The 26,980-nt window shown below is 40.8% G+C and overlaps 1 protein-coding gene across 2 annotated transcripts; it reads right to left on the minus strand.

Annotated features, from left to right (window-relative positions):
- Positions 1 to 3,098: 3,098 nt before the first annotated feature.
- MCUR1 (mitochondrial calcium uniporter regulator 1) lies at positions 3,099 to 21,925 on the minus strand. 2 transcript variants are annotated; one of them, XM_060277951.1, is made up of 9 exons: positions 21,400 to 21,925; positions 19,922 to 20,038; positions 19,260 to 19,363; positions 18,390 to 18,491; positions 17,887 to 17,928; positions 16,404 to 16,475; positions 13,640 to 13,693; positions 10,965 to 11,079; positions 3,099 to 10,414 (listed from the first exon to the last, which is right to left on the minus strand). In XM_060277951.1, exons 1-9 carry the CDS (start codon positions 21,692 to 21,694, stop codon positions 10,359 to 10,361), a joined length of 957 nt encoding a protein of 318 aa, XP_060133934.1. In that variant the 5' UTR covers positions 21,695 to 21,925; the 3' UTR covers positions 3,099 to 10,358. The 2 variants fall into 2 exon arrangements, with proteins under 2 accessions (XP_060133934.1, XP_034981959.1); XM_035126068.2 differs by having other exon boundaries at positions 3,100 to 10,414; positions 21,685 to 21,925.
- Positions 21,926 to 26,980: the final 5,055 nt, after the last annotated feature.

Genomic DNA, 26,980 nt, shown 5'->3' on the forward strand with positions numbered 1-26,980 from the left:
AACATATATATATATTTATTTTAAAAATGTGGAAGTTTCCAAAAGGCAAACCATACAATTATCAGCTTCTTAACCTTTTTTCTCTAATGTGCTCAAGCAGTCTCTTGCAGTAGACTGCCAGCAATTATAACTTGGGGAGAGAGACAAAAGGAACAAGCAATTTGATGTATAATGGTTATGTGTTTTTGGTGTGCTTTTATTCAGGACCACATCTGAATGGGCCCATATTCCAAAGACACATATGAAGCTGTCATTTCACTGATCTCTGCATGAGCATGTGCATATGCCAAACAGCAGTGTGGCAAGGAAGCTGTCGACAGAAATAAAGCAAAGGCCATTAAAAATGACACTGGTATACCTTTACGCAAAAATCAAACTATTTCTCCAGGTGCATTATGTAAAGGTTCAATGCTATTCTAAAATATGTACAGACAGTTAATGGCAGGCTAGCGCCTGCATGCTTCAATACTTTTATTGTCATTCAAGAGCATTAAGGACAGTATTGCTTTCATGCAGAATAAAAGACCACCTCTCTTAGAGATATCAGACTGTTGAAGGACAGGGATGAAAGTATTTCTTAACACACTGTTGGGCTTCTTTTTAATCTTATCTAGAGCAAAGTAAGAAAAGAATACTGGTACGTACAAAGAGCTCACAATGTCATAATTTTAATAGAAATTGAAAATCTTAGTAAATTCTTTTCAAGTTACTGTACTCCAGATTTAACAGGTTTTTTTAAAATAGACACACATCCTCATTTTTCTGCCTGGATGACACTTTTAATTTTGTCTTGTACATCCATCACTACTAGCCAGCTGATTTTCTAATTCTAATTTTCATAATGTTTCAGGAGGTTCCTGCTAAGGCTACAGTCCTTTTCTTCCCTACCTCAAGAACTGCAACAATATTGCTTCTATTATAAATAATTATTAACAGCGTTTACTGATGCTGTTAACAATTATGCAAATCTCCCTCTCCCTCATGCCTAGGCAGCATGGGAAATACTTGCGAAAGATTTTGCATAACAATAACAACGTGGGAGGGAAGTGGGACCTGTGGCCCTTCAGATGTTGTTCAGCTACCAACTTCTGTCCATTCCAGGCAGCATGACCAACGGTCATTTGAATCATTAAATCATTGTGTCATTAAATTCATATTCCCATCTGCAATCCAGAGGTTTGCAGTTGTGGGTGCTGATTCTACACTCCTGATTTAGTGCTTCTCTAAACGCGGGTGGCGCTGTGGTTTAAACCACAGAGCCTAGGGCTTGCCAATCAGAAGGTCGGCGGTTTGAATCCCCGCGATGGGGTGAGCTCCCGTTCGGTCCCTGCTCCTGCCAACCTAGCAGTTCGAAAGCATGCAGTGCAAGTAGATAAATATGTACCCTCCGGCGGGAAGGTAAACAGCGTTTCTGTGCACTGCTCTGGTTCACCAGAAGCGGCTTAGTAATGCTGGCCACATGACCTGGAAGCTGTACGCCGGCTCCCTCGGCCAGTAAAGCAAGATGAGCACCGCAACCCCAGAGTCGTCCGCGACTGGACCTAATGGTCAGGGGTCCCTTTACCTTTACCTTTAAGTGTGAGACTATCCCTTCCATTACAGCAATGGTCTACAGTTTTCATGAATAATTTCTTTTCATTTTCATTTTGAAGGACACACCCTCTCCTTTGCCCCTCCAGCACTATGGTTCTTCCCTTATTGCAAAGCTATTTTGATTATAGGAAGACTGGGAACAGAAATTAGCTTTTGATTTCTGCTGCTATGCAGCTGTTAAAAATACAGAAAACTGGACAATACTACTTCCGATTGCCTAGTTGGTCACTATCCTCTGCAGATAAACTTCTAAATTTTCAGGTTTTACAGGACATGCATGGAAAGACAGTTACATTTTGAACATAAAACGTCATAAAGCAATAAAAAATGTTTTGCACTTGCTCTCTCCATTTAAAGAGTGATCATTTTTCTGAAGGTTACGCTGTGACCTTTGAGGTGAGCTACATTTATAAATCAACATATATTTAACAATGCTGCTTCTCTTAGACCTGGCTTTGAAGTCTGCTTTTGCTTTCTCTTGCTCAGCCAATAGGAAGACACACACAAACACTTTAAAGTCAACCAGCAGCCTGAACTAGAACAATAAACCCGCACCTCAGCCAAGTGACCCAGTTCTTCCATGTACTGTAATCACAAAGATTTCAGAGCTGGAAGGCAAACTGGTGAGCCCACAGAGTGAAAAACGATGCCCATTAAGATAATTAAAAACACTGTGTTCTTTTATCTCTGTTTTCCCACTCATCCCCTGCTTCTTTCATTAGCTTGCTAAAAAAAAATTATTTATTTATTTTAGGTCTGTTCAAGAAGCTATCCTTCTTTGAAGAGCTTCTTTCCATAACAGTTTGAAAATATTTCTGCCATCGCAAGTATCATAATCTGGATTCAAAATTCCATCTCATTCCATGCATCTGCCTAAAATAGGGAGGAGAACCATGTACAGTACACAATATTGAAATCTTTGGAGGAAAAATGGGATGCAAGTGTAACATACCATAATTATCATCAAAGGCTGCCAACAAGATCTTCTAAGCACAGTAAATAAAATGGTGTTTCACGATGTAATGTTAATTTTGAGTAGCTATATCGGAGTGGTGAAACGGACCATTTGTTTAATTTCAATGTTGCATAAAGGTAAAGGTAAAGGGACCCCTGACCATTAGGTCCAGTCGTGACCGACTCTGGGGTTGCGCGCTCATCTTGCATTATTGGCCGAGGGAGCCGGCATATAGCTTCCGGGTCATGTGGCCAGCATGACAAAGCCGCTTCTGGCAAACCAGAGCAGCACATGGAAACGCCGTTTACCTTCCCGCTGTAGCGGTTCCTATTTATCTACTTGCATTTTGACGTGCTTTCGAACTGCTAGGTTGGCAGGAGCTGGGACCAAGCAACGGGAGCTCACCCCGTCACAGGGATTCGAACCGCCGACCTTCTGATCAGCAAGCCCTAGGTCTCAGTGGTTTAACCACAGTGCCACCTGGGTCCCTTCAATGTTGCATAGAACATACTATTTTTTAGTCTTAACAGGAAAGCTGACCAACTACTATTGAATAGTGAGTGGAACTTATAATACATGTCAGTTCCAAAATGCTGTGCTGTCATTCTGTAATGGGTAAAGACATCAACACACCGGATTTGCTAAACCGATCAGCGAATTGGCCCATCTGTTCTATTTTCATGCCTCTACCAGTTGCCTTGGTTTCTTCTTTTCAATAAAAACAAAAACTAAACTCTTTTATATAGAAAGTTTCTTCTCAGTGAAACCCCTGATTACATTAGTGTATACAATTATCAATTTTACCTACTAATCTGAAGATACACTCCATGTGCACATGAGATCCAGGTTTGTTTCTGGGAGCACATCCCTATCTCTTGTTTATTAACAAGTCAGGCCCAACGAATAGCTAAGTGAATACAAAAGGATATAGACACTGAATGTATTTGTCCCAAACTAGGAATTATTATTGAAAGACAACATAAAAATAGGTATAGTAAATGCTTCTTGAAATATTCAATATGCAATTGATTTTCATTTCAACATTATTGCTTTTACTCATGTGAAAGACCTCAATGGTTAAAATACTTCCAGTATTTCTACTGTCTCTAAATTCATGTTGTTATGCTGAGCTTGTATCAAGATTTTTTCAACTTGGTACACTTGCTTTATACCCTCCAACAAAGGAATGATCTGGGCAGTTGTCCATGCTTTAGTAACATCCAGGCTTTAGTACTGTAATATGCTATTTATGGGAATGCTTTTTTAAAGGGTTCAGCAACTTTCAACTACAGTATTCTAGAATATGGCAGCCGAGCTGTTGGCAGGAGCTCACCATTGTGAATATATTACGCTAGTTTTAAAGAAACTGCACTATTTCCAAGCCCAATTCAAGGCACCATGAAGATCACTTATTCCTGCATGAACCTTGTATGGCAGCCAAAACAGTAAGCTGAGAACCTTATTCGAATGCCTGTAGTGGTTAAGTGGGTGACCATCAGCAACTGGGCATTTTCTGCAGTTGTGCCCCACCTGTTAAACTTTGGCAGGGAGATCTGCCTGACTGTCTTCTTCAGGTGATAGGGGAAGTCCCCTCTTTTCACCTGGCTTCCAATGTCTTCATCTGCTGGCTTAACTGAGTTTGTTTTTCTGGCACTACATTGGTCTGGTCAATTGCTTTTATGGGTCTGCTGCTTCATTCAGCATGTTTCCAGGTGGACTATTTATTTTGTACTGTTATACTATATATTCTTGCGATCTCTGTGTTAAGTTTGGGGAAAGGCAGAAAGCACAGTAAACAGTTTCAAAATGAACGTGTGAAGAAATCCTGTTTATCTGAATTAAGTTTTAATGGAAATTGTGCAATGTGCTCTGACATTTGTAACGTAACGTACATTGAAGTGTATTTGATGTTGGAGGGTTTCTGTCTGGTCTGATGAAAGTAAGTTTAACTGTCGCTTGGGGCCTTAACTGACAGCTGTGAGGAAGGGTTGGCATTCGAATTCTCCATATACAAAGTATATAAGGTTTGCATATTTTGATTGTTGGGGGCAGGTTTGGAATTTTCAGTTAGTGTGGTTAGCTGGAACTGGAGGGGCCTGAAGAAGTGCTGGTCAGCAGAGGGGAGCTGGAGTTGTTGGTGCTTGTGGAGTCAGCCAGAAGAAGAAGATGGCAAAAGATGATTGGAGAAGATGGAAGACCTAAGATGCACATGGAGTTGCTTGGTCGCCAAATACTTGCTGGGCATAGCTGAAGAGACTAAGCTGTTTTAGGCTGAAGAAACCAGGGAGAACCTGCAGTGCTTAGAGGAGAAGCAGCTTAGAGTATAGGTCACTGGTGTCTGGCAGTAGAAACACCAGAGGGATGACTACCACTTCCAGGGCAAGTACAGAAAGGCAAAGTTGCATTTCAATAGGTCAGTAAAGGGTTAGGGAAACAGACTTCCAGCAAAGCCCTCAGTTATAGTGTTGATGAGGTTTGACTGGGGTGGAGGGGTGGGTAGAAAGGGCAATTTTTATAGGGTATCTAGCTGCTTCCTTAAAACCACCTTAGCTTAACATTAATAGCTGTGAATATAAGTTGTTGGTATATAAACTGACAGTAGCAAGTTAACATAGTTTATATTCATTTAATAATACAGTACTATTTAAAATAGTCAGATAAGCTTGTCCTAACCTTGTAATAAAGACACACACCTTTGTTAAATATAGCATTTGTATATGACAGGCTTTGTACTGTGCTTGTACCCCGCAGTTACAAAGTTATTGGTAAGGGTTCAGAGGAAAGGAGAGAGTCTGAATGGTGGCAGTGGCACAGATTAAGGAGAACCATTCAAACAGGGGAGGGGCGTGTTTTGTTATTACAGTGCAAGTCAATACTCGCCTTCCCTCCATAGAGTGTATGAACATTTTCTCAAACATGCCTGTCTTCAGTGTTACTATGGGAAATGCAGTTAATAGGTCAACAGAGTAATAATATATATACAGCACTTATATTCAATATGTTTGAATACACTATTCAGTTATACTGTACCTTACTCTGGGGCTTGGTAACCTGTGGCCCTCTGGCATGCTGTTGGACAACAACTACCGGTATCAGTATCCCTGACCAGTCACTATGCTGGCTGGAGTTGCTGAAGTCCAGCAACATCTGAAGGACACAGGTTCCCCATGTCTGCCTTGCTTCATGTTTACCCAGTTTTCACAGTCCCATAGGTTTCTAATGAGGAGCACATCACTATTGAGCCAACATGTTAACCAGTTTGGAAAAATTGATCCTTACTTTTATCTGTTGCAATTCCAATGCTTCAGTTTTTCAGAAAAACTTTCATATCCCACCATGTGATTTAATTCAACTGAACTAAAGTTGACCATAGACAGGATCTGCCAAAACAGATCTTGCACAACTTGCATTCATTACTCTTGCTCCAGCCCCTCTGCAGTTCTTGCTTCTAAGCAAAAAGATAAACCTGGAGCACAGATGGAACACAAAGAGATAAATCTGGAGCACTAAGTAAGAAGCTCCACACCAAATGGCAATTACTCTATCTGCCCTTTCTGGAGGGGAACTATTTTTCCTAGGTTAATTGCAAGACCTGTAAAGGACAGCAGTGGCATGAGCATCAGAGAGTTGGGCAAGGACTTCAACATCACATTTCCACAGCATCTCTCAGCTGCCCCACAACTGAGACAAATTAATAGTTTGTACTGAAAATTTAAATGAGAAGTTAAAAGGCTTGGGTTAAATATATATATATATATTCGCCTTGCTCTCCTAATATAAACATAGGCATCAAAGAGGAATAGAAATCAACTTTATAGGTTTCACCACAGCAAAAGTATGTAGAAGTATGTAAACCTACATTCTGCACACAAAGTGATGAGAATTCTAGGGAGATGTAGAGACAAGGAATTTAAATTCCAAAATTAAATCAAATCCACCCTTTCCCAACCTGGTGTCCTCCAGATATTTTGGTGAGGCGTCCCTTTGTTTGTACTTATTTTTGATTTGGATTTGTCATGGCCAATGGCTAGTACAATAAAGGTGGATTGGATTGGACAACAAAAATTTTGTCATCCCTATAACTATTGGAGATGTTGACTGGGTCTGATGGACACTGTAATCCAAACGATCTGAAGGGCAATAAGTTGGGGAAGATACAGACAGTATATAATACTAAGCAAAAAGACCACATAATTTATTCATGTGTAGAAGTTTATTTCACATAGAAATAGTCTGGCATTAAGTCAATCCATGTTTCCAACCTCTCTCTCTGTAGTATCATTCTCAAAACTCTTAGGCTTAACCATTAAACATCTGTTTACTAAACCTGTGGTTTTCACACATGAACCTTACACACACCATGTTGGAAAATAAGAGACAATACTTCAGGGCTAGGTATCTGGATCTTTGCTTGCAATAAAGCTTGTTTAAATAAACAGAGAAAAGAATCAACCTAAGTTGATTATCCAAACAATGCAGGATAAACTTTTTGGGTCTATTGATTAAGGTGCTTTAGAATCAGCACAGAAAGCAAAGTATAGAAAAGGAGCGGGAAAGCACAGAGGATCTCATTAAAAATGCCAATGAAGCAATAAACTGTTATCCTTCCATCCCCATTTATATCTCAGAACCTCAATGCTTACTTGGGATCACAAGGTTCTGGAAGAAAATAAACATGATGCAGTAATCTAACATACACACACCAAGACAGTGCCAAAGATAAAAATATTATTCTCCCCCAGCCCTCTATACCAAAGTAAGCTTCTAATGTAATTCAAAATTCTAAAAATCAATGTAGAGCCCAGTGTTAAACATGGTTACTTGGAATCAGGTCCCACAAAATCCCCAAACTTCCATGGGACATCAGGGTGTGATTTTAAGCATCTTGCTCAAAAGTACATTCCACTGAAATCAATGGGATATAATTCTAAACAGCTACATACATGATCATAGGTACTGTTAAGCTTAAATATGAAGGATTTATATTAACTAGAACTAAACTATAACCAAGTAAGCTTTTTAGGGTATCTTGGTCCAGGAAGATATCTGTTTGCAAAGTATTCTTTGCCACTGGTTTATATTAGATAGAATTTAGTTGGAACTGCTTGTACAATATATCAGCTTACAATATAAAGAGGCTTTGGATCAGGTTGCAATTACGTAATTCTTTTTAAAAAACCATTGTGCATGCAGCATATTGGCAACAACAAAAAAGAGGTCAATATCTTCAGTGCTTACTTCTTTGGCATGTTGATTATTCACTCGTATTATTTAGCAAATCCTGCTTGTCTATTTTACTGCTCTTTAAATGTTAATTAAAATGGTAAAAGTAGTGGCCAACAATAAAGTCACTATACAGTAACTAAACTGGGGGGGGGGGCATGTATTGAAGTAAACTAAGTATGTGACTTAAACTCTTTCTGGAGGCAGTGCCAACATTTCAGTCCCTGAAACGGGGATTGTTAAGCATGGAAAATGAGTGGTATAGGAGGTTCCACAACAGAAAGGCTGAAGTAGAACACTAAGCGCTTACCTCCAGCGAACTCTTACAGCCCATTCCATTTAATTCCTTCTGTACAGGGATGTATCTATTCTGTATTATTATTATTATTATTATTATTATTATTATTATTATTACTGTTGTTATTACTGTTGTTATTGTTATTTATTGAATTTGTATACCACAGGTCTCAGGGCAGTTCACAGGCTAAAATCACAATATATAAACACAGAATCAAATTAAAAACAAAAACAACCCAATAACTACCCCCCCCCAAAAAAAAACACATTTTGAAAGGGCACTGAACGTCAGTCAACCAAAGGCCTGGTTAAAGAGGAAAGTTTCGGCCTGGCGCCTAAAGGTGTATAATGAAGGCACCTCTCAGGGGAGAGCATTCTACAAACGGGGAGCCACCGCAGAAAAGGCCCGTTCTTGTGTTGCCATCCTCTGGACCTCTCATGGAGAAGGCACACAAAGAAGGGCTTCAGAAGATGATCTCAGGGTCCAGGTAGGTTCATATGGAAGGAGGCGGTCCTTGAGGTATTTCGGTCCTGAGCAGTTTAAGGCTTTGTAGGTCAAAACCAGGACTTTGAATTGGGCCCAGAAACTAACTAGTAGCCAATGCAGTTGGACCAGGATCAGAGTACGTGATATGCTCAAGCCATCTTGCTGAATTCTGCACTAAGTGAAGTTTCCAAACCATTTTCAGAAGCAGCCCTGCGTATAACACATTGCAGTAATCTAACACTAAGGTTACCAGAGCACTGAATTGTTATTATTAATCATATTTTTAGTTGCTTTCCTCGCAAAAGCAACTTTCAACAAATTCCAGCAGTCTCTGCAGGAAGTTTGTACACAAGCGTCTCTGGGTCAGAGCAATTATACACAAGTGTTCTCCTAATCTCAGTGGAACTAATTTTCAGGTAAGTATTTGAGAACAGTGACCTAAAAAATATGTTCTAGCTGCAATTCCAAGTTCTACTATGATTTTTTTATTATTTAGAATGGCTTGCTCTAAAAAAAGGTTACATTCATCAGCCATTAGACTACATATAGACATTCCTCAATAATAGCAACACTAGGAAGTACTTATTAATATTTCCAAACTGTTCAAGACACCTCACAAAATAAGACTATCATTCTAATGAATTTTCCTACTACTGAGCTGCATTTGCATTTGCTTTCATGCTCCACTGATCTCAACAGAACTTACTATTAATATGATTATTACTAGTTTATACACCGCTTACTTGCCAAAATGCCTTCTAAGTGGTTTTAAGTAGATATGTATAAGACTGCACTATCTGCTTCTTATTTTCCCTCAATGAACTCTACCTTATTTTTCCTAAATTTTTGAATGGAGGCCACTCTCTTCTATCAAGCAAGAAATTTTCAGTGCCTATATAAAAAGCTCATGTATCTCACTGAGCTTTATTTTTTCCACTTTTATATCAAGGTAATGGCTAGCATGTGATGGTTTCTAGTCTATCGTTTCTTTGGCATTTGCTTATGAACATGATATTGCTACATCTGCTCGTAAAACATTATTATTTGGACGGAATTTTGCAACAGCAGACCACAATAAAACCTGTCAATCTATTAAAGTACAATAAAATATTTACAATGGGTGCAATTCAACTAACCAGCCCCATCTGTGGAAGCCCTGTGCAAGGATTTTTGTTTGCACAACGGGCCTTTCCCCCCTCTCCCTGTGATCCCCAAAATTGGTTCCCAAACAGTAAGTGTGTGGGGTGGAGAGGGGGAGGCATTGTTCCATCTGGCAGGCTGGAACAATTGCACAGATGGAATGATTGGAAAAGTGTGATGTTGAATTCCACCCATAGTGTTTTATCAACACTAGTGGAAAGATAACTTGCAATTGAATTAAATAATTTTTCACCTCTGCAGGAATGGTGTCAAAAAGAATGCTTATATTTTTTCCAACCTTGGTACTTGACATATAAAACCCTAGTACATTCTACTATAACTTATCATGCTTGATATGTTTATAACCTGACATTTTAGTTTTACAATAGCCCAGAGACCCACAAAAATTTAGATGAGTGGGCACTGATGTGCAAAATATAGCTGCCTGTGATTCCAGGCTATGTTTCTATCAGTATTTCAGTACTGTACTTACATTTGTTTTGAGGCACATTCTTTGGCCACATTCTGTAGTCTAAACAAATAAATAAAATGGCAGTGGCAAAGACTACATTATTTCAATAAAGTGACAATACTTCTTTGTTGGGTTTTTGCTGTTGTTTTGTAAGACAAGATAGTACAAGTCCTTTCAAGAGAGATGCTTTGTTATATCCATAAACGGTAAAACCCCAGTGCGACTGTAAGGCATGTAAATACTGAACCTGGAAGAAAATAAGGGTGGAGAAGAAAGAATGCATATTGTCAGATTTTAATCCTTTTGAAAATGAAAGTCTGGCTAAAGAAAAGTCTTTAAACGCTTATACATTTTACTTGGATCTTGCCTGCACTGTTAGACAACATGGAAACTGATAGGATTTGCATGATTCAGGCTGGATCAAGGGGGCAGGGGCGAGATGGGGCATGTGCCCCTGGCAACAGAGTTGCAGGGCTTGCTGTGCCTGCTCTTATGAGCGTGCCCCCACCCTCGACTTTTCCTTGCACTAGTGTGGAAAGAAGATTAAAAGGATCAGCGTGGTGTTGGCTTTCGAAGCTTTCCAGCTGCACACAACAGCAGCAAAAGACGCTAATATCCAGATACTAACCAGAGGTCTCCATGTTCTAAAATCAATGGATACAACTCCACTAGATAATTAGTAACTCTTAGACACCAAAAGCCGTCACACTTGATACAAAGAATATGAAACACATGCATATGAGTACCAGACAACTGAGACTGTTACTAAGCATCTGCACCATGACAGAACTACATACCTGCTAAATATTTAATGGTGTCAAGTTTGTGCGATTCAAGCATTGTTTTCAGGCCTGCAACTTCAGTGTCTATTTTCCTGTACGTTTGTGTTAAAGCTCTATCCTGTTGTGCATGCTTTAAAAAAGAAAAAAGGGAACAATATCTCAATACAGTTTAAACACTGCATTCACATTTCTAAAAAGCAATACAGTACTGTAACTTTTAACAGAGTGAGACCAATCAACAAAATGTTGCTCTGCAGATGCTCCCTCTTCAGGATTCCAGCTCCTCCACTGCACTCTCTCTCACCATGATCTTCTGTTCCCTCTCCCCAACAGGCAGGCAGTATTCCATGGCCACTAAACATGCTCAGTCGTCTTTGGGCTGCTTCTGCAATCAATCCTTCCCCAAAGCTCTTTTTTCTGATGAAGGCAAGGTTTTTTGTTTTCTACAATACTCTGCCAGTTGCTTGTGTCCAACATTATATTATGGTTGGACACTTATTGGTAGATTCTCTCCACTCCACTTGGGAATTAGCTTAAAAAGTCACTTCTGCTAAGGCTATAATGTACAGTACACACAAACCTCACTTCCATGCTGTGCAGTAAGAAAAGGGATTTCTTTCTCACCTTGCGGGATGGAAGCAATAGGCAATCAGGCCAGCAAAGCAGAGCAAATCACTCTGTCGTTGCTTCACCAATGTGATCTACTTCTAGACACCACTGCAGGAGTGAAGCCACTTCAACTACTCAACACTGAAGCTGACTGGCCTTACAAAACAGGGATAACACTCACTGTTTTGCCAGCATGATAGTTAGAACAGGAACACTGAGGACTGTGAACTGGGGGAAAATCCAGTAGCGCAGACCACCTTTAGCCAATGGGTCAGAGGCTCCCCCCCCCCCACTATATAGCTTGTGTGCCTAACCTAGTGGCATCATCCAATTAGCTTTCTTGGAGAATATAAAAAAACCAAAATGAGAACCTAAGCAGTTAAAATGTTTCTATATATGGATGAAGTAACATTCCCGCCCCCACCCCAATGTGAATGTTGCTGTTATAGCAAGAGCACTTTTTTAAGGGGAAGGGCTGTAGCTGATGGATGGTGGTGCATGTTAAACATGGAAAAAGGCCCCAGCTTCAACCTCCACTATCTCCAAGCTGAGCTGAAAAAAAGATTCTCTGGGCAGGTTTAAAGGTTACACTTTTATGAATGTTTCATCTGTGCAAGCATTCTAGCTTTCACTCCTCCTTTTACACTGTTCCAGGGGTTCTCTCAATCCCTGCAAGCCAATTTTTGGGGGAAGGGAATGCAGAGGGAGAAGTGGGGAAACCCTGCTGTGTAAGTTTGTGTGCACAGTTTCCACTGGCGGGACTCCTTAGGCAAATCTCACCTTCTGTCTGAAACAGATGCAGTAGATCATTTATTTATGGCTGCAATTTTAAGTCATTTGTTTTGGATGTAATCTCTTTTAATCTCAAATGGGACATACTTCAGAGTAAAATTAATTAGAACTGAACCTGCATGCTTAGATTTTTTAAGAAAAAATGATTTTTTTAAAAAAAATTCATTGTTGGCTAGTTTGATTGTAATAAATGCTTCCTACATGCAAATACTGAACAAGCAGAAACAAGCCAATTTGATTTATTTTCATACACATAAAAGCACCCTTCCCACATACTTAAAGCATCTCATGTTCAAACAGAGACAGCGCCAAGTAAAGCACACTATCTGCAATTATGCCTCCTTCTATATGCCCCAAGAGCTCAGTAAATGCAAAAGGAATGATGGAATTACAAATGGTGGTGTAATTTAGGCTACAGGTAGCTCCCAAGAGGAAAAAGTTAGAATTGTAAACAGCACGTTGAGGCTAAGCCACTGCCAACAGAAGCACATCAGATGGCTTATGCTTTCTTCTCTATTCATATCTCAAAACACGGCTACTTCAAAAAATTATATATTTCATTGGGATATTTTATAGAATTCAGGGTAAGTGTGTAGTTAGGTGACCAGCCACATTCACTTCAAATATTTTTTACTAGAAACTCTCAAAAATCATTCATATTGGTAGTGGATATACCGCATTTTTCCGTGGTTTTTTTTCTTAAAAAACAATGTCCAAAATTTTGGGGTGTCTTATACATGGGGGCCATCTCCCCCCATTTTCTTAAATTGGAGTCCCCCAAAATAGATGGAAAAATATGGTATGCTTGTATTATGTATTAATCTGGTAAGTTAAAATATACTTGAACATGTACAGTACTACACTAACTTACTGGGCTGAATTCACAAGCAAATACAGTACCTAAGATATTTGTCCAAATCCAAAATTCTTAAATATACAAAAAAAAATTAAGGCTGACTGTGCATAAAATTAATCTTCCAGTTTTGTATGCTTCAAACCCACGTAAGCTTCATGTTCCATATTGAGTTGAATCCAGCATAGACCTAGGAGAAGTCTATTCTGCTCACATACCCAGCAGCGTTGGATTCAACCCATTGTGCTTACATGGTTTTAATAGCAATTCAATATTGAACTTTAAGCACCAGTTGACTGCCATTTTGCACTTATTTCCTCTTCTACCACATGGATATTTAAATGCCATTCCCATAATGGTGGTATGCATGTAAACCTATACAACAGATGTGAAGAGGACTATTACCCTGATCAAGCATTAAGTTCATCGTTCTTACCAATTCCACTACTTCTGTTCTCATTTTCAAATGTTTCCTCTCATTAAGCGAATACTGAAATTTAAGAACAATGGATTACCTTCCGTGTAAAATAACCAACACCCTTCATTCATGCACATCTTTCATTAACACTATGAATGTTAGCCCACCTTCCAGTACCGTACTGGAACGACTTCTACTGCTCAGTGCAATATAGCTCAGTGCAATATAGCTCAGCATGGTGCTGATAATGCCAAGGTTGTAGATTTGATCTCTGTGCTCCAGCTACCGCACAATTGCACTCATTTCACACGCTAGCAAGGTTTTGCTCAAAATTCTACAGGGCAGGCTTCAGCAGTATGTGGACCGAGAACTTCCAGAAGTGCAAGCTGGATTTCGAAGGGGCAGAGGAACCAGAGACCAAATAGCAAACATGTGCTGGATTATGGAGAAAGCTAGAGAGTTCCAGAAATACATATACTTCTGCTTCATAGACTATGCAAAAGCCTTTGACTGTGTCGACCACAGCAAACTATGGCAAGTTCTTAAAGAAATGGGAGTGCCTCATCACCTCATCTGTCTCCTGAGAAATCTCTATGTGGGACAAGAAGCTACAGTTAGAACTGGATATGGAACAACTGATTGGTTCAAAATTGGGAAAGGAGTACGACAAGGTTGTATATTGTCTCCCTGCTTATTTAACTTATACGCAGAATTCATCATGCGAAAGGCTGGACTAGATGAATCCCAAGACAGAATTAAGATTGCTGGAAGAAATATCAACAACCTCAGATATGCAGATGACACAACCTTGATGGCAGAAAGTGAGGAGGAATTAAAGAACCTTTTAATGAGGGTGAAAGAGGAGAGCGCAAAATATGGTCTAAAGCTAAACATCAAAAAACAAAGATCATGGCCACTGGTCCCATCACCTCCTGGCAAATAGAAGGGGAAGAAATGGAGGCAGTGAGAGATTTTACTTTCCTGGGCTCCTTGATCACTGCAGATGGTGACAGCAGTCACGAAATTAAAAGACGCCTGCTTCTTGGGAGAAAAGCAATGAAAAACCTAGACAACATCTTAAAAAGCAGAGACATCACCTTGCCAACAAAGGTCCATATAGTTAAAGCTATGGTTTTCCCAGTAGTGATGTATGGAAGTGACAGCTGGACCATAAAGAAGGCTGATTGCCAAAGAATGGATGCTTTTGAATTTTGGTGCTGGAGGAGACTCTTGAGAGTCCCATGGACTGCAAGAAAATCAAACCTATCCATTCTGAAGGAAATCAGCCCTGAGTGCTCACTGGAAGGACAGATCCTGAAGCTGAGGCTCCAATACTTTGGCCACCTCATGAGAAGAGAAGACTCTCTGGAAAAGACCCTGATGTTGGGAAAGATTGAGGGCACAAGGAGAAGGGGACGACAGAGGACGAGATGGTTGGACAGTGTTCTCGAAGCTACGAACTTGAGTTTGACCAAACTGCGGGAGGCAGTGGAAGACAGGAGTGCCTGGTGTGCTATGGTCCATGGGGTCACGAAGAGTCGGACACAACTAAACGACTAGACAACAACAACAAATGGCTCAGCTGCATATTCCTGCATTGCAGGGGGTTGGACTAGATGATCCTTAGGATCCCTTCCAACTCTACATTTCTATGATTCTTTTGTGTCAGGGATAGATAACCTTTTTCAGAGCAAGGGCCATGTTCCCTTGTTGTAAACCTTCCAGGACTCACATGACAAAGGTAGCATGGCCAAAGGCAAAAGCGGCCAGGCAGGCAACAGGTGTTTTGCTTTTTTATACACTGGTCCATGAGGTCACAAAGAGTCGGACACGACTAAATGACTAAACAACAACACCTCCCAGCTGTACAAAAATTAGAAGTTTATATTTACACTACAGTTAAAGGACACAATCTAGCCAGGCATAAGTACTTGAGGAGGGTTGCTGATGAGAGGTATGGCTGGGGGGGTGGGGGGGTAGGGAAGAATAGAGACATTGTCTGGACAGAGTTCAGTGGGCCAGATGAAGAGGTCTGGAAGGCTGCATTTGACCCTGTGTGTGTTTCTCTACCCCCATGTGATGGCCATAGCAAGTTAACCATCACCCAAAATATCAGCTGTTGAGATTTAACGTTCAACGCTTACAAACCTACAATGAATTACAAATGCTCCTCAATCCGTTCCAAAAGTTTATTTTTGGAAGTTGCTTGTTATGAAGCGTTTACAGGATGGCAAAAGACAAGTTTTCTTATTAAAAAATGCAGTACTGACAGAGTTCAGTGTTACGAAACACTCATCAAGATCCAAAAATGTAAACACGTCAATTCCCCGCCCCCTATTTTGCAAGAGATTGACCTTCTACAAACAAATCTTGTTTTAAATCCAGCATTATGTCTAATCACTCTACACTACACCACCATTCCCACAGATGACTGCTATAATTCTTAAAACAAAAAGTCTAACAGATTAAAAATTCTACTTTTTCTAAAGTTAAACTATACAGCATGTGAGTTTCTGAACAACCTTTCCTGAACAACCAGTGTGGTGTAATGGTTAGTGTTGGACTATGACCTGGAGACTAGGGTTCAAATTCCCACTCAGCCATGAAGCTGACTGGGTGACCTTGGGTCAATCACTGTCACCCTAACCCTACCTCACAGGGTTGTTCTGAAGATAAAATGTGTGCAGGGAGGAGACCATGTACACCTCCCTTGAGCTCCTTGGTGGAAAAAAATGGAATATAAATGTAATACATAAATAAATTTTAAAGAAAGACTACATACCAATTCTTTTGTTCTGCTCTTTTCCAAGTTGAAATCTAGCTTGCTGTCTGTACGAACTTTGGAGACTTCATCCTACAGAAAGATTAAACAATAAATAGACATACAAATTCTTAATTTCTTAAGTAAAGAATCACTGATTTTAGCTGTCCATCATTGTCTACACTGGTTTATTTCAGATGTTTGGGAGCGGGGGGTGGGGGGATTCACCCCTACCAAGCTCTTTCTGCAACTGAACTCCCGCAATACCGAGGACCACAAAAGTGCCTAACTGGGAACTATGCTCAAATGTTTATCAAGAATATGGGTGGCTCCAGATCCTGGTATTGATACAGCTAGTCAGGGTTTATCTTTCTAACAAAAAGTCAGCCAACTTTAGAAATTAGCTGCCATAATTCTGAGCTCAAAACACAGTGACGGCTGCTATTATACAACTTCCTCTTACCTCAGTTACAGAAACACCAGTCAGCGAGATACTTATTTAGCAGCTATAAATGGTTCATTTAGGCCGACGAACTGACAATGCCACCATAAAAGGTGCACAACAGACTACACATAAACAGGAGTTCAAGAAATTCCACTGTTTTATACAATTAAAGTGTTTTCATTACCAAGAAAAAAAACATTTTGTCTCCAAAAGGGGCTACAGGCTACATTGAGAACTTAACTGAAGAAAGTGGTGTGACAAGAACAGAGCAATAATACTGCAAGGAAGACAAAGAAGTGAACTAAAAAAGGGCAAGGGAGCACATCCAAAGGGCATCTCTTCATGCACATGCTTGTCTCAAGAAAGATGGTTGCTACTGCCATGCTCTACATCTCAACAATAACTACCTCAGGCCACAGGACTGCATGTGTCTAGGGATGAGAGAATTATCTCTGTTTTATTGCGCTTTAAAATCCATTTCATTAGGCTTTTAGTTCTTTTATGATCCATTATCCTCTTGTTGTTGTATTATACTTTAAAAACAGCAATCAAAACCTTATGTAAACTGCTCTGAAAGGTCTGGTCTGAAAATCAGTATAAAAATACTATAAATACAGATACTGCTGAAGTTCACCAGCCTCAGGCCCAGAAAGAAGCTTGTGTTAGTCTCAAAGGGAGAGATAATGTATTATGAACCCAACTTCTTCAGCTTGGATTAAAATGCAAGCCAGATAAAAAAATTCCATTTCGTATGTTGGCTCAAAAAAAAGCAGCTACTATGGGTCATAAGCCCATCCCCGGCAGTTGTCTTTTATGTGGTTCAGTTTTCTAGACTAATGCTGTACATAGGGGTCCCCCAGGAGAAAAATCCTGAATCTAGCATTGGGCATGTGTTGTGCTCCTTCCTGGATTAGCAGGTAGCTAGTCGAGAACATCACCTTTGACATTTGTTCAAAAGCAGTGGTAGTCTTAAAATATCTTCTTACAGAAAGATCAGACATGGTTAACTAGAATATTATGTTCAGTGTAGTTATATTATTCCAGTCCAAAATATCTTACCATTACTTGCTTTCTTAGCTGGTAAAGTTCAAGTTTTATTTTCTTTTTTATTTTTGCATTAAAAAGAGAGAGAATACATGTTAAAACTACATAAGTACAAGATACAAAAATACTGATGCATACATATTGGTTGTTTTGATGTTACACAGGGACTAAGCAAGTGGAGACTTTGGAATTCCAAAGATAATGTCTCCAACACCAGTGAACAACTTTGCCTATTTTGCAAGGATTGGGTTCAACTCACGTTTTCTACATTATACCCAATTAGTTGTTCCTGCTAAATTCAAAAGCCATCTCCACATACTGGTTTCTATTCTTGCTTTTATTATGATATTTCCTCTTCCAAACATCCCAAATGCTTTACTAAATCAAAGGTTAATTAAAATGCAGTAACTACAATATTTCCCCTTACTGCTAGATGTGGGTTGAGGGGGTTCACAATCTTATCCAATGCATGTTGGATAAATAGACCTGGATGTTTTACCAAGGATGTTTGCCTTTACCTCATTTTCTGCTCGAAGTGCTGAAAATTCACTCTTTTCCAAAATAATCATGTCCTTTTTCACGCCACCAATATGAGACATTATCTGCTGAAGAGCAATTTCCTTTAAAAGAAAAAAAGTTACTTCAGTCTAATATCACCAATGCCAATAAGATGTTTTCCTCTACAGCAAATCTTTTAAGCAACTAGTACTCCAGTAATTTTGCTCTGTCCGATGGTTTCATCCAGCACCCAACCAAACGCAAAGTGAGCCCTGTTTTTCCCATTCTTCCCAACTAAAGTTCAGAGGAAGAGAAGGGTGGGGATAACATGGGTGGAAAGGGAGAAATTTTATTGTGCAGTAGCATCTAGACCATATTGCACAATGAACTAGGTCAGGGGTGGGGAACCTGTGGCCCTCCAGATGTCATTGTTCCTCATCATTGTCCATGCTAGCTGAGGTTGATTGGAGCTTGAATCCAACACCATCTGGAAAACTACAGGTTATTTGCACGCAAGCAGTCTATTCAGCTCTTGCATGAAATTTTTTTACACCAGTAGCCAGACCATACACTGGTGTTGCTGAGGAGACTAATGATCAAGCCCCTCAGGGGATCCACAGAGCTTTGGATCCAGAGCTGCTGGCATCCCACCCTGAAACAACCCCTTTCCAAGGGTCACTGCAGGCTTCTACTGTCAGAATCTTATTGCTTGACTGGGTGTAGTGCAGTAAAGGTAAGGGGGTTTAGCACTGGACAGAAAACGAAGTAATATAAAACTATTAGAAAGGACATATCGTAATTGCTAACAACAAAGGGATTTGGTTTTTGCTCCAGCTTTTAAAACAGCAATTAACAATAAATATTTAAGAAATTTCCACATTCATTTATACCTGTTGTACTTTTGTGACCATGTCCTTGTATATCACATTCATATTGTTATTTATGATGTTTATTAAAGCAGACACAATAATCTCAGATTGCTGAGTAGTGAATCCTAGAATACAGAACATTGCAAAATTCAGAAGCATTAGCTATATACATTTCATATATAACTAAACAGAAACATAACATTCACATAAACAAAGGCTTCTGTAGGAATTATTTACATAACAGCCTGAAGTTTAAAATGGAAGATTGTAGCTTCTTTAGAGCCTCTATGAGGATTTGATGTCTTATGCAAGTGTACATATCTAACAGCACAATCTCATGGACATGTACGCAGGGGTTTAGGAATGCAGTATAAATAAATCTAGTCCCCCCCCAAAGAGTTTTGCAATATTGGAAAATGAGGAAAATTCAACAGTTTCACAAAAATTACATGAAAGTACTGGCACAGACAGAAGGGGAAAATACAGTTTTTGCATGGAAACATTTTTGTAAGTTGCCAGATTTCATTCAATTAGAGCTAAAGCCCATAATCAGAACAACACACGTAGAAGAAAGTGACTGCATTTTTTATTGAAGAGAAACAGATTTTTTTGGGGGGGATCCACAGTTACTCATATGAATGTGTTTATAATTTACATATTAAGAATCACTGCAAAAGAATTACCATTTTCTTCTAGAAGGCATACAAAGGCATGGGTGTCAAAATAAAGCTTTCTGTTTCCTGATGGGGGAAAACTACTCTTGTTTTCAGGTTGTGGATACGATGCATGGATATTCACATCTAATTTTTAAAAAAGAAAAATGCATACAAGTAGTTAAGTGCCAACAGTAGAACAATAGCATACTGATATATGCAATTTACAAATCCCTCCCCTGGTTTACAGAACAACTCTACAGGATCCAACACCAACCCCACCACAAACACCCAACATGCGCAGGGCCGGATTTAGGTTTGATGAGGCCCTAAGCTACTGAAGGTAATGGGTCCCTTTATATGTACAGCTGTCCTTTGTCAACAACAAATTGTTGCTGTTTTTTGTGTTGAATTTCTTAAATGACTTACATCATAGGAGCCTACGGAACACAAAAGACTGTTGCTGTATGTAGGTTTTATTTTATTTGTTTTTTATCTTATATTTTGGAAATGTACATCGTTTTTTTTTCTCTTTAAATTTTTTGGGGACCCCCCCAAGAGAGTGAGAGCTGCACCATAAAGAAGGCTGATTGCAGAAGAATTGATGCTTTTGAATTATGGTGCTGGAGGAGACTCTTGAGAGTCCCATGGACTGCAAGATCAAACCTATCCATTCTGAAGGAAATCAGCCCTGAGTGCTCACTGGAAGGACAGATCCTGAAGCTGAGGCTCCAATACTTTGGCCACCTCATGAGAAGAGAAGACTCTCTGGAAAAGACCCTGATGTTGGGAAAGATGGAGGGCACAAGGAGAAGGGTACGACAGAGGACGAGGTGGTTGGATAGTATTCTCGAGGCCACCAACATGAGCCTGACCGAACTGCGGGAGGCAGTGGAAGACAGGAGTGCCTGGCGTGCTCTGGTCCATGGGGTCACGAAGAGTCGGACACGACTATAATAATAATAATAATAATAATTTATTATTTATACCCCGCCCATCTGGCCGGGTTCCCCCAGCCACTCTGGGCGGCTTCCAACAAAACATTAAAATACAGAAATCAAACATTAAAAGCTTCCCTAAACAGGGCTGCCTTGAGATGCCTTCTAAAGGTCTGGTAATTGTTGTTCTCTTTGACCTCTGGTGGGAGGGCATTCCACAGGGTGGGTGCCACTACCGAGAAGGCCCTCTGCCTGGTTCCCTGTAACTTGACTAAACAACAAGAGAGTGGGGCCCTAAGCTATAGCTTTTTTAGCTTATACGTGTAAATCCGTCACTGAATGGGCAACAGGGCCCTGAACCCAAAGCACATTTCACAAACATTTACGTATTTTATTCCCAAAGTAAGCAGGGGCGGCGCTCAAGAGGCAAACGTTTCCCTCGAGTTTGACAGCAGCCCTGAGAACCGAGTCCCAGAAGTCGCCGTGAGGCCGCACTCGGCCATAGTTCCGCAGGCGCCTGGCGCCTTTCCCAACCCCTCCGCTCCAGGCTGGCCTTTCAACCGTTCTCACCTCGCGCTCCGGCGGCTGGGCAACGGCCCCCCGCGCCCAGGCTGAGGAAGCGATGCCCCGCCCCACGCCGGCCTCCCGGGAAGGAGCCCCGCGTCGGCGAGTTCGCGCCGCCGCCGCCCCGCCCGAGGCCCGGCGCGAGGGAGCCGGTGCGCTTCCAGTCTCCTAGGCAACGGCGGGAGCGGGCGGAGCGCGGCATGAACGGGAGGAGGACGAAGCCGCCCGGCCCTCGCGGATCCCAAAAGCCCTTCCTCCCGCTTTCCAGCGCCGCGGCGGCCGCGGCCTGACCTCTGACCATCACCCCGCTTCGCCTTCTGCTCGAGGTCAAGGCCTAAGGGCTTCGCCTCGGTCGTTTCATGGCCGCGTCATTCCCTCCGTCTGGCTGCCCAACCCGGCGGCGTAGTAGTTCCGGCACAAACATGTTCCGCCCTCCTCGCCAGCCGCAGCTCCGCGGGAGGAGGAGACGGGCTCGTTTCGGAGGGTGCTGGTAAGGCGCAGCCACCCACTTTAAGTGGTGCTGCTTCTGTGACACCCGGCGCTCCTCGCTGGGGTGGAGACTGGGAGGGAGGAGGAGGAGGAGGCGGAGGGAGGAGGCGGTTGCTCAGCTTGACGTTTGCCAGGGAGAAAACTAGCTCGCTGGTTGTTCTGGGGCGTCCGCGGGGCCCCTCCATGAATATGTGCAAGTCGTTTTACCCCTAAACATTTTTAAGGGGGAAAAGCTCTCCCCCACCCTCTGTGTGTGTACACATCATAGACAGTCTACAGAAGTAACTTCTGGGTTCAGTTTTAAACCTTGGGGAGAAGTGAATTGCTGGTGGCAACGAGGATTGGAGTTTATGATCTTTCTTAATCTTATTTCATACCTCAAACATGACCCCTGTTACTGCAAAGGTAAAAAGATATGCACAGGTGTGAGGAACAATCAGTTTATTGTCTCTTTAGCATATTGAAAAAATTAAAACATTTCTTTTAAAAAAATATTTGTGATTTTCAGTTATATAAGTTTCAATAGTTTTACAGTCATTTTAACATTTCAAAACTTGACTTCCTCCTCTTTCTGCAGTTCCTTAAATTTATATTTATCATTTCCTGCATATTCTAAATTAACTTATTCTTTTATTCATCTACTTTAATTATTTACTATCATGAAGCTGCAAGTTGTTGCAATAATCCTGACAATGTCTTTATCTGTTTACAATTTATTTGTATATATTCAATTAAAACATTTCTTAATACCATTAAGTAATGGCAGTAACTTTCTTTTTAGTTTTCATGCAGTTTTCTTTTTAGTCTGAGAATTTTACTAGATGTAACAAGATTTCCTTTGATATTTACTCTTCAAAGAATCACTCACTGCTTGTGACTATAAAAAAATACATTTGCAAAGACTGAAGCACTCACATCATCTGCATGCTCTCAGATTGTATGCAAGACAGAGATGACAAACACAGCAGCAACATAAGGCGGACAACGTTTCTTCAGATTTGTGACAGGCAAAAGTTTAAAAGGTGAAACTTTTTCAGGAAGGGAAAGCTCAATCTGTTGAATTTCTATCGTGCAGAAAAAAGGGGAAACTTACTGTTTTATTTATTTATTGAATTTATATCCTACCATTTCTCCTCAATGTAAAATGTAATAATTATAAAGAGACCTTCAAATTCTGTTTCATTATACTGTAATGATCACACTATCCATATTATCAATTGAAATACAATGTGAAGGCCAGTCCTGTTATACAGCAAGTTGAAACAGTTTGCTTTAAGCAACACTTCTCTATTGTTCAGGAATCTAAATAGCATAGAAAAACTTTTTAGATTATTGACCTTTTTGAGGAGGGAGGCATTTGGGTTCTGCATTTGAGCACATACATTGCTCACTTTAATAGTGGACTTAACTAAATTTGTGGTAGGGTTGCCAGACTCAATAAAGGAAAGGACGTCTGTGCCTTTGATTGCCCTGCTCTCTTTTGAGTCTGGAAACCTTAGAGAAACCAGCAGACCCTTTGCTTGAAAATTAAACAAAGGGTCTGCTGGTTTCTCTTTAAGGTTTCCAGACTCAAAAGAGAGCAGGGCAATAAAGGCACAGAAGTCTTTTCCTCTATTGAGTCTGGCAACCCTAATTGGTGGTGAGTGCCAACAGGTTCACTATGTTGGCCCTGACTCACTGGTGGACATCAGGATTCTAGTAAAAACAAGGGAGATCCTGCAAGCCTGAATTCTGCCCACCCCAGCTTTCAGAAATATAGCACAGATGAAATATTTGTAGTGGAAACAAACCAGATGCAATTGTTTTTCCAAGGGAAGAGAACAAATCCTAGTGGATTTGGTGCTAATCTGTCTTGTGTAAGCATTCAGTTGTTCCAAAACTTTCCCACCTTCCTCTGAAAGAATGTTTATATGTTGTCTCTCTGCTGCTTCTCCCTTCTCAACACATACTGTTATATTGGTTGTAATAAACAGGTTTTCCACATGATATTCCATAAAGAAAACTGATGCTTCATGAAGTAACTCACTTGTAAACATTTATGGAATATATATGGTTTGCTATGATTCCACCCATAGATGGCAGCAGTTTCTTACAAAGCTGTCTCCTAAGGCTATTTCAGGTCAATGAATGTTTTGGACACAAAAAGTCAAACATTGAGAGGAAATTTCTAAATTGTAGCTTCTCATCAGAAACTGGTGTTCCATCGGTTCACATCACTTACTGGGCTGTCCAAGCAGATCTTTATCCTGCTCACGTTTCATATATAGATTAACCAAACAACTGCTGCATAACCTCACTGCATAATTTTCCTAATTGCTACCATTACCCAATAGCATGGTAAACCTCCTGATTTTCCTAGAGCTGATTGCCACAACTTCCTACATCTCCACTGCTATATATTGTTAACATCCCTTCAAAGATCTTGCTGTACTCATTACCATATATTGTTATCTCCCCCTCCAAGAATACCTTCAGTTGCTCCACCACAACTACCGGTATCTCAAGCACCTTCCCTAACCAGAGGTAGGGAACCAGGTAGTAGCTGTATGCAAGGAGGTTCAGCTTGGATTTTTTCAGGATGCACACTACCACCTCTTTTGAAGCAGTAGATACCACTCCCTCATGCAACAAGGTATTTATCACACCTTGCTTGGACTCATCTAGCCATGGCGTCCCCAGCTAGCTTTAACTGACCAAGAGGAACAACTTGAGGAAGCACAGGTCAGATATATTAGGGCAAGCACCTTGACCATGTCCTCAGGCCACAATAGCCAAAACTGATCCCAAAACACAGGGCCAGATGTAGCATTCGGCACCTGTCTTGACAGCTGTGGCTTGTACACTGACAAGTGTGGTACCAAGATGTTGTAGAGATGAGCATTTTTATCCTCAAAATGTTTAACAAAAGATTCACAGCAGGTGGTGGCTATGGTCTGCCTTCAAAAGCTCTGCTGGATAGCTCCTTGAAGATGTGCTGGAGGAAGCAAAAAAAGCCTTCTCCACCCCCCCTGCTGCCATGCAGCAGGTACAATAATGTGCTCTAAAGTGTTTGGTCAGCTTCACACAGCTTCTAACCATCTTGTACATCACTCCAAACAGTAATGGTCACCAACAGCAGGGATCAAGGGAATGCAGCAGTTTGACAACAAATCTTTCTGTATTCTCCATAATACAATAATTGAGTCACATCAATGCCAGAGAGCTATAACTATTGCTATCGCTGCCCTCTCTGCAGTCTACAGTAACACTGTAGGGTGGCCAGATGGAAAAGAGGGCAAGGCTCTTTTAATAGTTGTGCAGAGGGTAGAAATAACAGGAGTTGGAGCTTGTCATGCTGCAGAACTATCAGAGATACAGGAACCCTATACTCTTATTCATCTGGCCAGTGTATTGAACTGTTGTAAGAACAGCTGAAACAGAGGACAGAATGTACTTTGAATACTCAGGAGTTCTATATAAATGCTACAATGATGAGCAACAATAGTCTGGAATGGTCCTGAAATCAGCAAAATGGTCAGAACAGCTAAAGAGCTGTTATAATGGCACAGTGTCCATGTGCACTTACAGTGCATAATTACACAACTCCATCCATTTTACTGAGCACCTTAGCAGATCAGGAGTGTAATCATCTTCAGAAATGGCTGCTCCATCACATGAGGCATGATAGGAGGAGCTAGCATAGTCCAGTTGTTTAGGTCGGCAGCACATGAAACTTAGTATAGCTTTACATTCAGGGGCTAGGAGGTAAAAGCCCTTTACTGAGACACCCGAGAGCAGGATACAAGATGCAACGTTATCTCAGCTAGCCGAGATCAAGCACTAATCAGTCTAAGTCCAAAACATGATCCTGAAGCAAGGCCTGGAAACAACCCAGTTCAGCAAGGCAGGGGAACCAGAAGCACGATCAAGAAACCAGAGACCTGTGCTTTTTACAGCAACTATGAGACTTGGGAGGGAGGCCTTATATATTTTGGCCCCTTAAACAACCCTTTCAACCCACCCTTTCAACAGCTGCTGACAGTGAAGGGGCATTAGGGATTGCTCATTCACAAGTTGACTGATGACTCTGGAAAGATACACACACACACGTACATACGTATATATGTCATTGCTCTCTGGCCTGGACCCAAAGCTGTTGCTGCTGGTGCTCTCAAGAACTGGGGTGGTTGTTTCACCTCTGACAGTTCTAGGGGTTCTTCATCAGATAGTAACCTAGAGGTCCCCCCAAGGGATCATCAGCATTGAATTCAGGGGGCCCTGCCTGCTACTCAAGGTCATCCTGTAGGGAGTGTTTGGTTCATCCTCAAAGGAATCAGTGTGGCATCAGGCCAGAGCTGGGAATGACACACACTGGGTAACTTGGACCAAGTCACACACACTCAGCATAATCTACCTCGCAGAGCTTTTTGTAAGAATAAAATGAGGGAATTGCATACACTACCCTGAGTTCCTTGGAGGAAATTTTGGGCAGGAATATAGCAAATATATTTTCTTTCCTCCAACCCAACTCAGGTTTCTTTTCCCTGGATGGCCTGATTATAGTAGATGAATGATCCGGCAACTTAATGCACATTTAATTGATGGATGTAATTGTGTGCTGGATGGCAGCCAGTGGTTTTATACTAAAAAATTCAAGCTGACTAAAAGCAAGGAACATCTTTATTAGGAAGAATGTGGCAGATCAAACAGAGATTTAGCCTGTCATATTACATCCCAGAATGTAGATACCCACCACATCCAAAGCAATTATGTAAAGACAAGATGTATCATTTTAGATTAATGAAGTTCAAATTCACGTTTCTGAAACCTTGTGAGAGAGGCAAACTTTCCATTTTCAATATTTGTGAGATAATGTTATTCTTACACACAATCCAGTAATGTGTTCCTTGCACTCTGAGTGGATGCAATTGATATGACAGAAAATAGCTGAAAGAGAGGGGAAAATGGAAAAAGGAAGTCAATTAAGATGACGGTTTCATGTTTTCTCCAGCTGGTTGCCCATCACAGAGAAATTTAAAAAGAGCCATTTGATAAAATGTTTGAAGCCAAAAGGTCTGTGGCAACTGGGTGAGACCCACAGCTGGCTTTGCTGAGCTGG

The sequence above is a fragment of the Zootoca vivipara genome, chromosome 8 (assembly GCF_963506605.1).
Source record: "Zootoca vivipara chromosome 8, rZooViv1.1, whole genome shotgun sequence".
NCBI classification, from domain to species: Eukaryota; Metazoa; Chordata; class Lepidosauria; order Squamata; family Lacertidae; genus Zootoca; species Zootoca vivipara.